The 11,349-nt window shown below is 57.7% G+C and overlaps 5 protein-coding genes across 6 annotated transcripts; 2 read left to right on the top strand and 3 right to left on the bottom strand.

Annotated features, from left to right (window-relative positions):
* The first annotated feature begins 412 nt into the window (after positions 1-412).
* MRT4 (mRNA turnover and ribosome assembly protein) lies at positions 413-1,670 on the top strand. Its single transcript, XM_047981589.1, has 2 exons — positions 413-1,297; positions 1,356-1,670. The coding sequence occupies exons 1-2, from the start codon at positions 627-629 to the stop codon at positions 1,426-1,428; spliced, it is 744 nt and encodes a 247-aa protein (XP_047837549.1). The 5' UTR covers positions 413-626; the 3' UTR covers positions 1,429-1,670.
* JDV02_000743 (uncharacterized protein) lies at positions 1,565-3,949 on the bottom strand. Its single transcript, XM_047981588.1, has 4 exons — positions 3,561-3,949; positions 3,378-3,505; positions 3,218-3,323; positions 1,565-2,982 (listed from the first exon to the last, which is right to left on the bottom strand). Exons 1-4 carry the CDS (start codon positions 3,832-3,834, stop codon positions 2,276-2,278), a joined length of 1,215 nt encoding a protein of 404 aa, XP_047837548.1. The 5' UTR covers positions 3,835-3,949; the 3' UTR covers positions 1,565-2,275.
* Positions 3,950-4,137: 188 nt separating this feature from the next.
* On the top strand, positions 4,138-4,910 carry MRPL51 (39S ribosomal protein L51, mitochondrial). The gene is made up of 3 exons (XM_047981587.1): positions 4,138-4,222; positions 4,273-4,355; positions 4,418-4,910. Exons 1-3 carry the CDS (start codon positions 4,184-4,186, stop codon positions 4,707-4,709), a joined length of 414 nt encoding a protein of 137 aa, XP_047837547.1. The 5' UTR covers positions 4,138-4,183; the 3' UTR covers positions 4,710-4,910.
* TPI1 (Triose-phosphate isomerase) lies at positions 4,820-6,194 on the bottom strand. 2 transcript variants are annotated; one of them, XM_047981585.1, is made up of 4 exons: positions 5,996-6,194; positions 5,773-5,843; positions 5,093-5,695; positions 4,820-5,029 (listed from the first exon to the last, which is right to left on the bottom strand). In XM_047981585.1, the coding sequence occupies exons 1-4, from the start codon at positions 6,031-6,033 to the stop codon at positions 4,998-5,000; spliced, it is 744 nt and encodes a 247-aa protein (XP_047837545.1). In that variant the 5' UTR covers positions 6,034-6,194; the 3' UTR covers positions 4,820-4,997. The 2 variants fall into 2 exon arrangements, with proteins under 2 accessions (XP_047837545.1, XP_047837546.1); XM_047981586.1 differs by having other exon boundaries at positions 4,820-5,695.
* Positions 6,195-6,840: 646 nt separating this feature from the next.
* On the bottom strand, positions 6,841-9,182 carry JDV02_000740 (uncharacterized protein). The gene is made up of 3 exons (XM_047981584.1): positions 8,319-9,182; positions 7,341-8,213; positions 6,841-7,281 (listed from the first exon to the last, which is right to left on the bottom strand). Exons 1-2 carry the CDS (start codon positions 9,047-9,049, stop codon positions 8,009-8,011), a joined length of 936 nt encoding a protein of 311 aa, XP_047837544.1. The 5' UTR covers positions 9,050-9,182; the 3' UTR covers positions 6,841-7,281; positions 7,341-8,008.
* Between the last annotated feature and the right edge of the window lie 2,167 nt (positions 9,183-11,349).

Below are 11,349 nucleotides of genomic sequence, written 5' to 3'. Positions count from 1 at the left end.
GGAATTTGGCTTCGTCACTTGATCAATCGTCCGGCGTCTGCTTGACGCTCCGGCACGTCGCGGCGTTGTCTGCCAATTGCATAGCGTCGATTGGTGATGATCATGGGTGTCAAACATTTCGTCCCGTCATCGTATGCTGCCTAAGTACCTACCTTAGGTAAGGTAAGGTTGTTACTGAGGTACTCGGCATTTTGCAGCGCTTAGCAGCACAGCAGGCGCCGCTGTTGGAGTGGCCAGTCTGGGGTCCTTACAGGTGTAGGGACCCCTGCACCACCACTGCTACGGGGCTTCCACCACCACTGCACCACTGCCCAGATGGAACCGGCCGCCAATTGAGACTGCGGGGTCTCCCGTCCGCTCCAGAAAAAAAAAAGTTGTGTCTGCGCCTCCAAAATTTTGCACAATCTTATCAACGGGAACCGCTGTCGCCTTCGGGAAAAACCACCCAAACCCACGATACGACGACGACAACTCCCCTTCGTGACCGAGCCCGCCCGCCCGATAGATCCTATTAGCACCACCACACAAGGATCAAAAATAAAGCCAAAGAAAGAGGGGAAAAAGGGAACGGGCCTCGAAATTAGGCAAATCGCAGCAGCAGTAGCACTCGCAACGGCCAGCCCATCATGCCCAAGTCCAAGCGCGCCAAGGTCTACCACCTCACGCAAGTCTCCAAGAAGACGCGCGAGCAAAAGGACAAGCTCTTCCAGAACATACGCGACGCTGTCCCCGAGTACCAGCACTGCTTCGTCTTCAGCGTCGACAACATGCGCAACAACTACCTCAAGGACGTCCGCCGCGACCTCGCCGACAGCCGCCTCTTCTTCGGCAAGACCAAGCTCATGAGCAAGGCCCTCGGCCAGTCCCCCGCCGAGGCCGTCGCCCCGGGCATCCAGGACCTGACCCAGTACCTCGCCGGCACCGTCGGCCTGCTGCTCACCAACCGACCCGCCCCGGCCGTCCTCGAGTACTTTGACGCCCAGACAAAGGTCGACTTCGCCCGCGCCGGCGTCACCGCCACCCGCTCCTTCACCATCCCGCCCGGCGTCGTCTACGCCACCGCCGGCGAGGTCCCCGCCGAGCACGACGTCGCCCTCGAGCACTCCATCGAGCCCGAGCTGCGGCGGTTAGGCGTCCCCACCCGCATGGTCAAGGGCAAGGTCGTCCTCGGCGACGAGTCGGGCGCCGGCGAGGGCTATGTCGTCTGCAAGGAGGGCGACGTGCTCGACTCCCGCCAGACGAGGCTCCTCAAGCTCTTCAGCGTCTGCCTCAGCGAGTTCCGCGTCAAGGTTGTTGCGTGAGTGTCTCCGCCTTCCCCCTGACCCCTCCGCCATCAATGACTGACACTCGAGCAGGTACTGGAGTTCGGCCACCGGCGAGGTTACAGAGGTAGATCCCGCCGCCATGGACGGTGTCGAAGAGGATTGAAATGCCACACGCGCATGGACATGATTGGACAGATACGGTTTAAAATGGAAGAATTGTGACGCTGCTGGCCAGGGCACGAATGACCTTTTCACGGTCGGTCGACTTGGTCTCGGGCATGAGCTTTAAAAACGGGCATCTCGGCGTTCTAAGGTCATGGGATATACACACACTGGCGCGCTCACAGTCATGTTTTCTCGAGCGCCGCCTCAACAGATGATGATAATACCTAGCATATTACACACCATCTACTGGACTCCCTGTAGATACGACTCCTACGTATTGTACACTCCGCCCCGTTCCGTCGTGGCTATGGCGTCCATCGCGGGAGCACACGCATATACTCACCGTTGTCCCATACCACTTACATCATGCATCGCTCGAAACGCGCTCTTTGCTTTGGTCCGTGAGACAAGGGTGCCTTACCTCTGACCTTACCTGAGATACGCGTTGTTTCATGGTTCCAATACGGTCCATCCGAGTTGACCTCTCTACCTACCCTGCAAAAGTACACGCATGAAAAACGACAAGACGCAGAAAATTACCGCCCGTATACTCCCTTTTCTTTGGACTCCAACGAATCTGCTGAGAGTCTAGCAATCGTCTCTGATAAGATGAGACGGGATACACAATGGCCCGTCAACTTCGATCGTCGTGACACGCTTTGAAAATCCCGAAGTATGAAGGAGGCAGGCGCACATGCCTGCGTCTCCAATTGCGAAATGCGTCGCGACATACTCGGGCGTACTGTTCTTACCCTTGTAGCCGGCCGAAAAGGACACAAAGGCAAGCCACTGGCGGCATATCCTGCGAAAGCTCACGCCTATGCGTCGTCGTTCGTTCTGGTCTCTCAGTAGCGCGGCATTTTCCGAGAGTCGTCATAGCCGCCTCCCTCGTATGCTCGCTTGCGGTTGTCGTCATCCCGTGGCGGCCGGTCATAGTCGCGGCGGTCGCGGCCACGGTCCCTGTCACGATCTCTGTCCCTGTCTCTGCCATAGTCGCGATCACGATCGCGGTCACGATCGCGGTCACGGTCTCGGTCGCGATACCCACCGTCTCGGCGACCAATCGGCTCCGTGTTGCTGCCGGTCCTACGGCTAGGGTCACGGTCGCCGAATCGTCCGCCGCCAAAGCCTCCGGGTCGCTCGGGCCGGTCGTCGAAGCGAGGGCCGCGATCGTAGCCTGGTCCGGAGAAGCCGCGATCGCCATTGCGTCTGTCAAAGCCCGGACCCGACGGGGCACCCGATGGCGGCCCGAAGCCGTTGCGGTCCCCTCCCCGCGGACCGTCAAAGCCACCACGGAAACCGCCCCGTCCACCACGACCGCCGCCACGACCCCGGCCGCCGTCAAAGCCGCCACGGAAGCCTCCTCTGAAGCCATCCCTGAAGCCGCCACGGGGGCCCATGGGCTGGAAAGGCACGGCCTTGGTATAATTGCGGCCGCCAAGACCACCGCCCAGCCTTCGTGGCGTCCACCCGACAACTGTGCGGCCACGCTCAACGTCGAGCTTGACCGGTCTGCCCTTGATTCGATCACCGTCGCAAGCTCTCACCGCAGCTGCTCACCGTCGCAGAAGCGACGTTATGTTAGCCATGCTTACCATTGCCTGGAGCAGTGCCCATAACAACAGAGGAGCGAGACGGGCAAGCTTGAGGGCCCTTTTGTGTCTCGCGACGCATTCCCACGAAGGGCAAGCCTGAGGGCCACATCGGAGTACGTGCGTCGTTTGGGCGCTCATGTCTTCTGGTTTTCTGAACTACAGGGGGAGGGGGAGGGGGCGGCGCTTGTTTACCTTGCATGTCCTTTTCGCGCTCAAACACGACAAAGGCATAACCTCTGTGAGGCTTCTTCTTCTTGCCGGGCTTCTCGTGAGCATGAGTATCGGTGATGAGCCGGATCTAGTCACACTGTCAGTTGTAGAAATCATGTGGCCAGACACGGTGAAGACGAACGCGTTCGATAGGTCCGAAGCGTCCAAAGTGCCGCTCGAGGTCGCGCTCATCGGCCTCATAGCTAAGGCGAGCGACCACCATTGTCGACAAGGCGTTGCCGCGGATGTTGGGGTCGTCTTCTGGTTTGACTGCGCAGCAAAAGGTCAGTCCACGGAGCCGAATAATCCAACGGGTCTTGCACACATTTTTTCGGACCCAAGGTAGACAGCTGCTTGAGCGACTCCTTCTTGTCCTGCTTCTTGCGATCGCGACGCTCAAGCCAGCTCTCGGTCGGCTCCGAGATTTCGTTGGCATTGTACTCCTTCAGTTCTGAGAGGAAAGCCCCGACACCGTCGATGTGGCGCGTCCGTCGCTGCTCGGGCCGCTTGTCGACGGCCTCGACCCATCGCAACGGGGGGCGCGGCGCGAAGAGAGCGCGGAGCTCGTGCGGGAGCTTCTCCGTCATAATTCCCGCCATGATGCCACGCCAGAGCCCTTTGCTGCGCAAGTTGAGATGGGCTAGCGAGCAGTTGCAGGGCTGGGCCGATGAAACGTAGGCCCCGGTCTAGAGGTGCAGGTGATGGAGAGGAGCAGTACTCTGGCGCGCGCGCGTTCTGGGGGGAAATTGTCATGAGCTGCGAGTTGTTACCTCGAGGCTCGAGTTTTGCCGGGGCTGTGCCGATGAGACGCTAGGCCACTTCGGGCCAAACCCCCAACTGAGCTCGATTTTTTGATGCTTCGGCTGGCGGGCCGCCTGACACCACGAGCCTCTTCCTGTTGCGTCGCTGTCGGACCATGAGGAAGCCAATCTACACGACCCAGACACAATGACAGTAAAGGCACTTCGGGCTGTCTCCAGCGGTCAGGTAAGCCGCGGCGAAATCAACCAGGCGTGTTCCGTTTCTAACGATGGCAGAATGGCGTCGGCGCCTTCATCCTCCAGTGCAAGAAGGTGGATTTGCACTATTGCGACTGGGCGGGCAGCTCTCGGGGAATGAAGTAAGTGGAAGATGTTGGCTCTCGGACCTAGCCGTTCTTTATGCTGACGGCACGCGTTGCAGCGGCTTCATCAAGTCCTTACTGCCCAAGTTCGCCGCCGCAAACCCCCAGGTCGAGTTCGCCGTCTCCCCCCGACCAGGCAAGCACCCGGTCGTCATCGGACACTATATCAACGGACGCACAAAGCCCATATGCGTGCGAAATTTGTCTCCCTATGAGATTCTACAAAAGGTCGAGCTTTTGCGAGACGCGAGCGGCGAGAAGCTGAGGCGAACCAACAAGGCTGTGACGAGTACGAAGCCGAGTGTGAGAGGCATCTGGTCCCCTTACCACGGCAAGGGCATGGTGGTCTAGTATCATGAGCGGGGAGAAGAGCGGAGGGCAGGCACGATTCGTCGCCGCCGTGTATGTTTTACATGTATCAAGACGGATTCATTTGCAAGAGCATAAAGCAGCAGTGTCGTGAGGACCTTGGTTTTGGGTCCAACAACGGAAGCAAGTCGTTTACAGATATCAAAGCCACTTTTATAGCACAAACAAGTCACAAGACGAGTCAAAGCAGTTTTCCATCATTTCATTACGGTGTGTCCAACCTCGGATATATCAGGTTCTATCCTGTTTGCGACAATCTAACTTGGAAATTTACTTTTGCAGGCAGTTGACGATGTCGATGACTAGAGAAGGGGTCAGAGCGGGTCGCCACGGACAGTGGTAGCAAGACGGGGGAGGAAACTCACAAGCGGGCTTGAGGGAAGCACCGCCGACGAGGAAGCCGTCAATGTCGGGCTGCTTGCTGAGCTCGCCGCAGTTCTTCTCGTTGACGCTGCCGCCGTACAGGATGCGGGTCTCGTCGGCGACCTTGGCGCTCACACCGGTCAGCCAGCCGCGGATGGCCTTGTGGACCTCCTGAGCCTGCTCCGTGGTGGCAACCTTGCCGGTGCCGATGGCCCAGATGGGCTCGTAGGCGATGACGATGCGGGACCAGTCCGAGATCTTGGCCTTGAGGGCCTCGAGCTGCCTGGTGACGACCTCGACGGTGCGGCCGGCCTCGCGCTCCTCGAGGCTCTCGCCGCAGCACCAAATGACGCTTACGCCGTTCTCGGTGGCGTACTTTGTCTTGGAGGCGACGATTTCGTCCGACTCGCGGAGGATGGTGCGGCGCTCCGAGTGGCCGAGGATGGTCCAGTGGATCTTGCTGTCCTTGAGCTGCTCGACCGAGATCTCGCCCGTGTAAGCGCCGTTGGGCTTGTCGAAGACGTTCTGGGCGGCGACCTCGATGCCGGATCGGAGCGCCTCACGCACCTGGAGCAGGTACAGGGCGGGAGGGGCCACAACGACCTCTGTAGGGGACTTGAGGTCAGCAGTCAGGTCATCATGCTGGTCGCTGCCGCGCGGGGCTGTTAAGGGCGATGCTCACCGACGGTGGCGTCCAGCGTGGCGTTGTTGAGGTTGTTGACAATCTCCTTGATGGACGACAAGGAGCCGTTCCTAGACCTCCGTCAGCATATGTACGTTCGTGCCGGGCGACCAGTGCCGAGCAGCACTGCGGCTCGCAGCTGTGATCGGACTGCCGCGTCATGGACCGCCGCGGGGCAAAGCTCGTGGAGGGGCATGGGCACAGCGGCGGGGAGCGGGCGCACATCTTGAAGTTGCCGCCAACAAAGAATTTGCGAGCCATCGTGACGGAATGCGGATCGGTTGCGAAGACAGAGGATATAATGGAATAATTGGGCGGGTAGATGGGATCGACGACCTCTGACGATTCTGGTGGTGCTGGTGGTATGATGGCGATGGGCGGTCGAGTAGGTTGGCGGGTGGGAAAAGTAGCTCACTGCCCACTTGGGTGTGGAGGGGTGGAAAAAATACGCTGGGGCCGCCACTGCGACTCCAGCGTTTGGGCTCTGGGCTGGAACCTCCTGGGCCCCCAAGCTTCCAGCCTTGGAGCCCCTGGGCACTCCAGCTTTCAACCTTAGTACAGGCACCTATGAATGAGGTGGAGGCCAAGTACCACTACCGCACTGCAACCTACGGCCCTTCCAGGCGGAAGGTTCAGGTTCCTTACATAAGGTACCGAATTAGTCCCGTCCAAACAATCACCTCATGTTATCGTGTATCCTGGGCGTCTGTTGCCGAGCTGAGCTTCAGGCATTGTCGCCGATCTGACCCGGCACAGCCATCACTACACCACAGCACATGCACACTGTCTTTGGACTCGTCTGGGTAGGTATGTCCGGACAAGCGAGTGTTGGCTGAAAAGCAACCCTGGAAGCTGCCCCGACCTACATGCTCATCGGATTGATGGCCAACAATAAAACATCGTCACACTTGTCGCTTGCTCTGCCTCCCTATCTTCGTACACCAGTGTCTGCTCCTTCACTCTCATAAATCAAATTGGAACCGGCAGGCAACTTCTACGGTCTCATTTCCAATTGCCTTCGAACCTCAACGAACAAGACATCCTATTGGCCAGGGGGAATAAAGGTTCATGTGATCAATCATTGAGCTGAGCAATTCTTCTAAGAGTCAACGATATCGCCGGCTGCCTTGTATCATTCTCTCAAACACAGTGTCCCTTGAGTATCCTCCACGCTCACTGTCTACAACCCCTTCCACTACACGCCATGCTTCGCGAAGCGGCGTGCTAAGCAGACCTTGGGTTGAGCCCCCTGATGCTGATACTAGGAGCTCCGGTCTTGCCACTGCCCTTGGGTCCCAAGGGAGCGTCGCTGCGGTGGCGCCGCCTATCCTTTTGGAAGCTCTCGCCGCAGCGATCTGAGTATCCATAGTGTCCGGATCCGGACTTCCCTTTTGCCACGCACTACGGTTCCTGACGGTTCCGCGGAGCTCCATTGGCAAGGGCTGATGCCTGTTGGCGCACTGGCGCCGGCATGAGGGCGACATAAGTAACAGCAAAGAAAGCTGCCGTCTTGCCTCGTTCATGTCAGTGTCGAGACTTTCACTAAATCGGCTACAAAAGGCACTCACCGCTTTGGTTGTTCAGCCTGAAGAGTAGCTCCTGCGGCTGGGAGCTGGCATGATGTCCGACTTGGGTATACCGGTGAGTTCCGTCGTCACTTTGGCCATGGCCGCCAGATGCTTTTGTACCTCAGTGATTTGCTGGAGGTTCCGCGAGTCTTCTGGCTTGTGGAGTCCACGAATCATGCCCTCCACGGCCCGGCGGTGATCCAGCCATTGGTCAAGGAGCGGCTTGGTCGTAGATTGCACAGGCTCAACTGGCAATGACTTCACGGATGCCTTGCGCGTGCTTGTGGCCTGTTGTTCCGGGACATCGGTCTTCCTCTTGCGGCCCTTGGCAGAGGACTGCGCACCAGATGCAGATGGTGGTGAGCCACCGGCACTGCCGTGGTCATTATGCACGCGCTTCATGTGGTCCCTTAGGTTCCACTGACGGGGAAAGCCGTTTCCCAGGACAGCACGCTCGCAACCCTCATAAGAGCAGAGGAAGGGTTTGTCACCATGGCCGTGCAGGCCATGTGCCTCACGCTCGTGGCGGAGGAGGCAGGCAGTGGACGAGAATCGAGCGCCCTCACAGGTGTCGGCCTTGCAGCGGTAAGGCTTGAGGTGGGAGTCGACAAACTTGCTGCGCAACAGTCAGTCTCCAGCACGAATGGTAGCTGCAGGCGCAATGATTCTTACTCGTAGTTGCACTTGAGCTTCTCGGGCTTATGGTTGCAGTTTGGCTGGCCCTCCCAAGGGCAGTGGAAAAGGTTATCGGGTCCGGGCGCGGCATTCTTGTACAGCGCATGGTCGCGAGCAGACTCGCCGTCGCTTCCCTGGCGGCGGGGCATGAAAGTCTGCGAGAGCCCCATGGACTCGTCGATCTGAGCAACTCCGTTGCTGCTTCGTTCGTCAGCCATCAATGGCAGCTTACGCTCCGAGCTTCTTGCCAGGACGAAATGATCAGAAGACTCGGTGGACACCCGGCTGCCGCGCTGTACATACCTTGGCGATTGGCACTTGATGTCTGGAGATGAATGCGGGCTCATGGGACCCGATATCCAGGTCTCATCAACTGTCGCTGGGGAGGATGTCCGGGAAATTGAGCTAGAAAAGCAGTCCCACGAACTGGGCGAGGAGTTGTCCGGCACCCCCGACTCTGCGCCGAGATGCATGTGGGCGGGCACCACGTGAAGTGGGCTGGTATCAGCAAGAGAGTAAACACCCTGGTTCTCGGCATGCAAATTCATGTCGAGGTTGTAGTCGGCCCAGTACATTTGCGGCGGCACAGAGCCAGCATCAGCGTCTAGCAGCAAGCATGAGTCCATCCCGGCCATGGGGGCAGTGGCATGAGTCCCCGTCCGGAATGCGGGCACGCTACCCGTGCTGCCCATGTTAGACAGTCGCGAGGTTTGCGACATGGCTGAGGCAATGGACCTGCTCGAGTCCACACGTGTCATGGCCTGAGCCATGATGGGTGCGGACGTAGCAGTCCTGGTAGCGTTCCACAAGGCTTCCGTGGTCTGGGGCTGGTCCGTCCTTGATCCTCTCGGGGTGGTCTGGCCTGAAGTAAAGAGATATTCCTCGGCTTCTCCAGAGTGGGATGATCCATTGTCCGGGTAATCTTGATAGTTCTGTGGTCCTTCACCATGCGATCCCCATGACGACCCATTCAAAAGGTCTGTCGAGGGTTCTGTCTGAGAGAAAGAAAACATGCTTGAAGCATTCGAAGCCATAGTTGACTGGGGATAACTGTAATCGCTGCTTTTGGTCAGTATGCTTTTCACCACTACTGCTCAATTGTTTGCAGAAAAAGACAAGTTTGACGGTTTCCCAAACGACGAAAATGCAGCATGAGTCAACTTTGATCCTACAACCAGTTAGTTCATGGTACATATCGCCTTAATTCGGGCAGTCTACAAACCCAGCTAGGTGCCACTGCACGCGGTCTCGAAAATCCTGGAAAATCACGAGGTCTCGCATCTGAGGATCCGGGCTCATAAAGTAATGACGAGCAGGGTTGAGGGATAGGTCCGGCTGCGAAATTCAGGTCCGGAGTGGAGTGTTCCATGATCGTTACTCCAGTAGACGTGGCAACAGAGCACACGCCGTGAGGTTGTTTTCTCAACGGGAATGGGGTCCCTAGGTAATCCAGCAAACAAGTGAAGCGATCGACTTCCAGTTAAGTGACAATAAAGCAGGCAGAGCGCGAATAGAGAACCAGAGTATCCTTGGTAGTTGAGTATCCCTTGTGGCAAAGATTTGGAAGCAAATGAAGTTGACATCCATGATTTCGCGGCCGCGAATGCAATCAAAATAGGATTGCGGTGAACCATTTTGAAGTTCAGACAGCTGCTCGGAAACATGTACCTCGCAGAGCAATGTACAGAAACGAGAGCGTGATCCTGGTGTAAGGCGGCCTAGCCATTGGCAAAAGAACGGTCCATTTCCTGGTTTGAGCTCTGAGTCTCATCCATGGCAAGCAAAATCATCTTTTTCAAGGCAAATTTCCTTTGGCTGGGAGCCTGTTGGGTTTTGACGATGGGCTATACTTACTGGCGGCTGCTCGGCCGCAGATACACAGGTCAGTTTACGCCTCGTCCTGCCGGACAAGTTCTGTTCCTGGCAGCGTGCCTGATGGCTGCGTGAAAATCCTGGGCTGTAAATGATCCAGTTGATCCGGGCTTCCTATCCTGAAAAAAACTCGGTCCTGATGGCTCGGATTGGTGGTCCAGAATGAAGCGAAAAGACGCAAAAGAAATATACATGATTGCTCGCTCAACATGGCATAACAAAGAGACGCAATCCCGGTGAGTGGAAAAAGAAAACAGTACCTGGAGAGAGACTGGACCTCGTCAAGGTCAACCGTGTTGCTGTAACCCGGCATATTGCCTGGGTGCGACACCAGCAGGGCAACTGTCATTGTATCCTGGGCCGGAGCACGAGACAGAACCACAAGGGATCCGGGAAGATCAAACTTTGGGTCAAGTTTGTCTGGCAAACGTCTGTTTTTCTGTGTAGCTGTGGCAAAGGCCCGAGCTGATGTTGTGATGATGCGCAACAGAGCAGTCCTGGGTGGATGCAGTCTTGGGGGAAGTCCTTTGGATGGGCTGTTGTGCAAGAGCAGGATGGAACGAGGGGTTTGTTGCAAGAGCCCGTGTTCTGAAAAGCAAGTGAGGACAGGAGTCGATTGGGAGGTTGGGCAGAAAGGGTTGGGCAGAAAGACAAGAACGCAAGAGGGATGAGGGTTGGGCAACGAGGGGGCATGCGGGTTTTATCGTTACAGTCGACGAGCGACAGCTCATGCCCAGACAGCAAAGCCAGCCCCCACACAACCAGCGTGTCGAATGACGCCAATAGACAGGCCTCTTGGGCGGTCGCATGGATGCGCTGGCGCTTTGATGGGAAGTGATTCGTTGCGACTCAAGTATGTATCACCAACCCGGATCCTTGAAGAGGGGGTCGCGGTGGGGACGGCCGCACGGCAAAGGCGCTGTAAGTGGCCGAAGGAGCGCCAAACGTGACGAGTCGGGGTGGCATGGCTGCAGGACAACACAGCACTGCAGGTCGAGCGACTGGCGAGGAGGCGTTTGTTGTCAGCTCGGCGCTTGAATTGTCAGCTCCCCAAGAGGCACGAGGGGAGCCGTCTCATCTCGCTCGTTTCATGGGGAAATGAGGTTGCCAGCCGTCAAGAGACGACGCTGTCCGACAGCCGCGATGCGACATCATCTCTCCTTGTAGAGCGGCAGGCAACAACAACAACAACAACAAGGACGGACAGCAGGACAAGGAGAGGGTCAACAAGGGGGCTGGGGCGGGGCGGGGCGGGGCGACGACTCGCCGACTTGGCAAGCCGGATTGATTGCCTTCTCTCTGTCCGCAAGGCGACGCGGACAAATTCTCACGAACCGCCCGCCCGCCTGTCCACCGGCTGCAGAGCAGGCAGGGTCAGCGCTGCAACAAAGGTGGACCGAGGGTCGGCTGGCGGATCAAGGGTGACGCTGGCTCCTGCGCGGAGCGGGGTATTTCGTACGTA

The sequence above is a fragment of the Purpureocillium takamizusanense genome, chromosome 1, assembly GCF_022605165.1.
Source record: "Purpureocillium takamizusanense chromosome 1, complete sequence".
Classification (NCBI taxonomy): Eukaryota; Fungi; Ascomycota; class Sordariomycetes; order Hypocreales; family Ophiocordycipitaceae; genus Purpureocillium; species Purpureocillium takamizusanense.
The sequence above is the reverse complement of the archived record's forward strand: the minus strand, read 5'-3'. Positions and strand labels throughout refer to the sequence as shown.

Coding starts and splice junctions, on each gene's coding strand:
- MRT4 (XM_047981589.1), top strand. CDS start 627: ATGCCCAAGTCCAAGCGCGCCAAGGTCTACCACCTCACGCAAGTCTCC. Junction 1,298..1,355: donor TTCCGCGTCAAGGTTGTTGC/GTGAGTGTCTCC, acceptor ACACTCGAGCAG/GTACTGGAGTTCGGCCACCG.
- JDV02_000743 (XM_047981588.1), bottom strand. CDS start 3,834: ATGGCGGGAATTATGACGGAGAAGCTCCCGCACGAGCTCCGCGCTCTC. Junction 3,506..3,560: donor TACCTTGGGTCCGAAAAAAT/GTGTGCAAGACC, acceptor TTTGCTGCGCAG/TCAAACCAGAAGACGACCCC. Junction 3,324..3,377: donor GCTTCGGACCTATCGAACGC/GTTCGTCTTCAC, acceptor CAGTGTGACTAG/ATCCGGCTCATCACCGATAC.
- MRPL51 (XM_047981587.1), top strand. CDS start 4,184: ATGACAGTAAAGGCACTTCGGGCTGTCTCCAGCGGTCAG. Junction 4,223..4,272: donor GGGCTGTCTCCAGCGGTCAG/GTAAGCCGCGGC, acceptor TAACGATGGCAG/AATGGCGTCGGCGCCTTCAT. Junction 4,356..4,417: donor GGCAGCTCTCGGGGAATGAA/GTAAGTGGAAGA, acceptor CACGCGTTGCAG/CGGCTTCATCAAGTCCTTAC.
- TPI1 (XM_047981586.1), bottom strand. CDS start 6,033: ATGGCTCGCAAATTCTTTGTTGGCGGCAACTTCAAGAT. Junction 5,844..5,995: donor GTTGGCGGCAACTTCAAGAT/GTGCGCCCGCTC, acceptor ACGGAGGTCTAG/GAACGGCTCCTTGTCGTCCA. Junction 5,696..5,772: donor CACGCTGGACGCCACCGTCG/GTGAGCATCGCC, acceptor AGTCCCCTACAG/AGGTCGTTGTGGCCCCTCCC.
- JDV02_000740 (XM_047981584.1), bottom strand. CDS start 9,049: ATGGCTTCGAATGCTTCAAGCATGTTTTCTTTCTCTCAGACAGAACCC. Junction 8,214..8,318: donor ATCAAGTGCCAATCGCCAAG/GTATGTACAGCG, acceptor CGAACGAAGCAG/CAACGGAGTTGCTCAGATCG.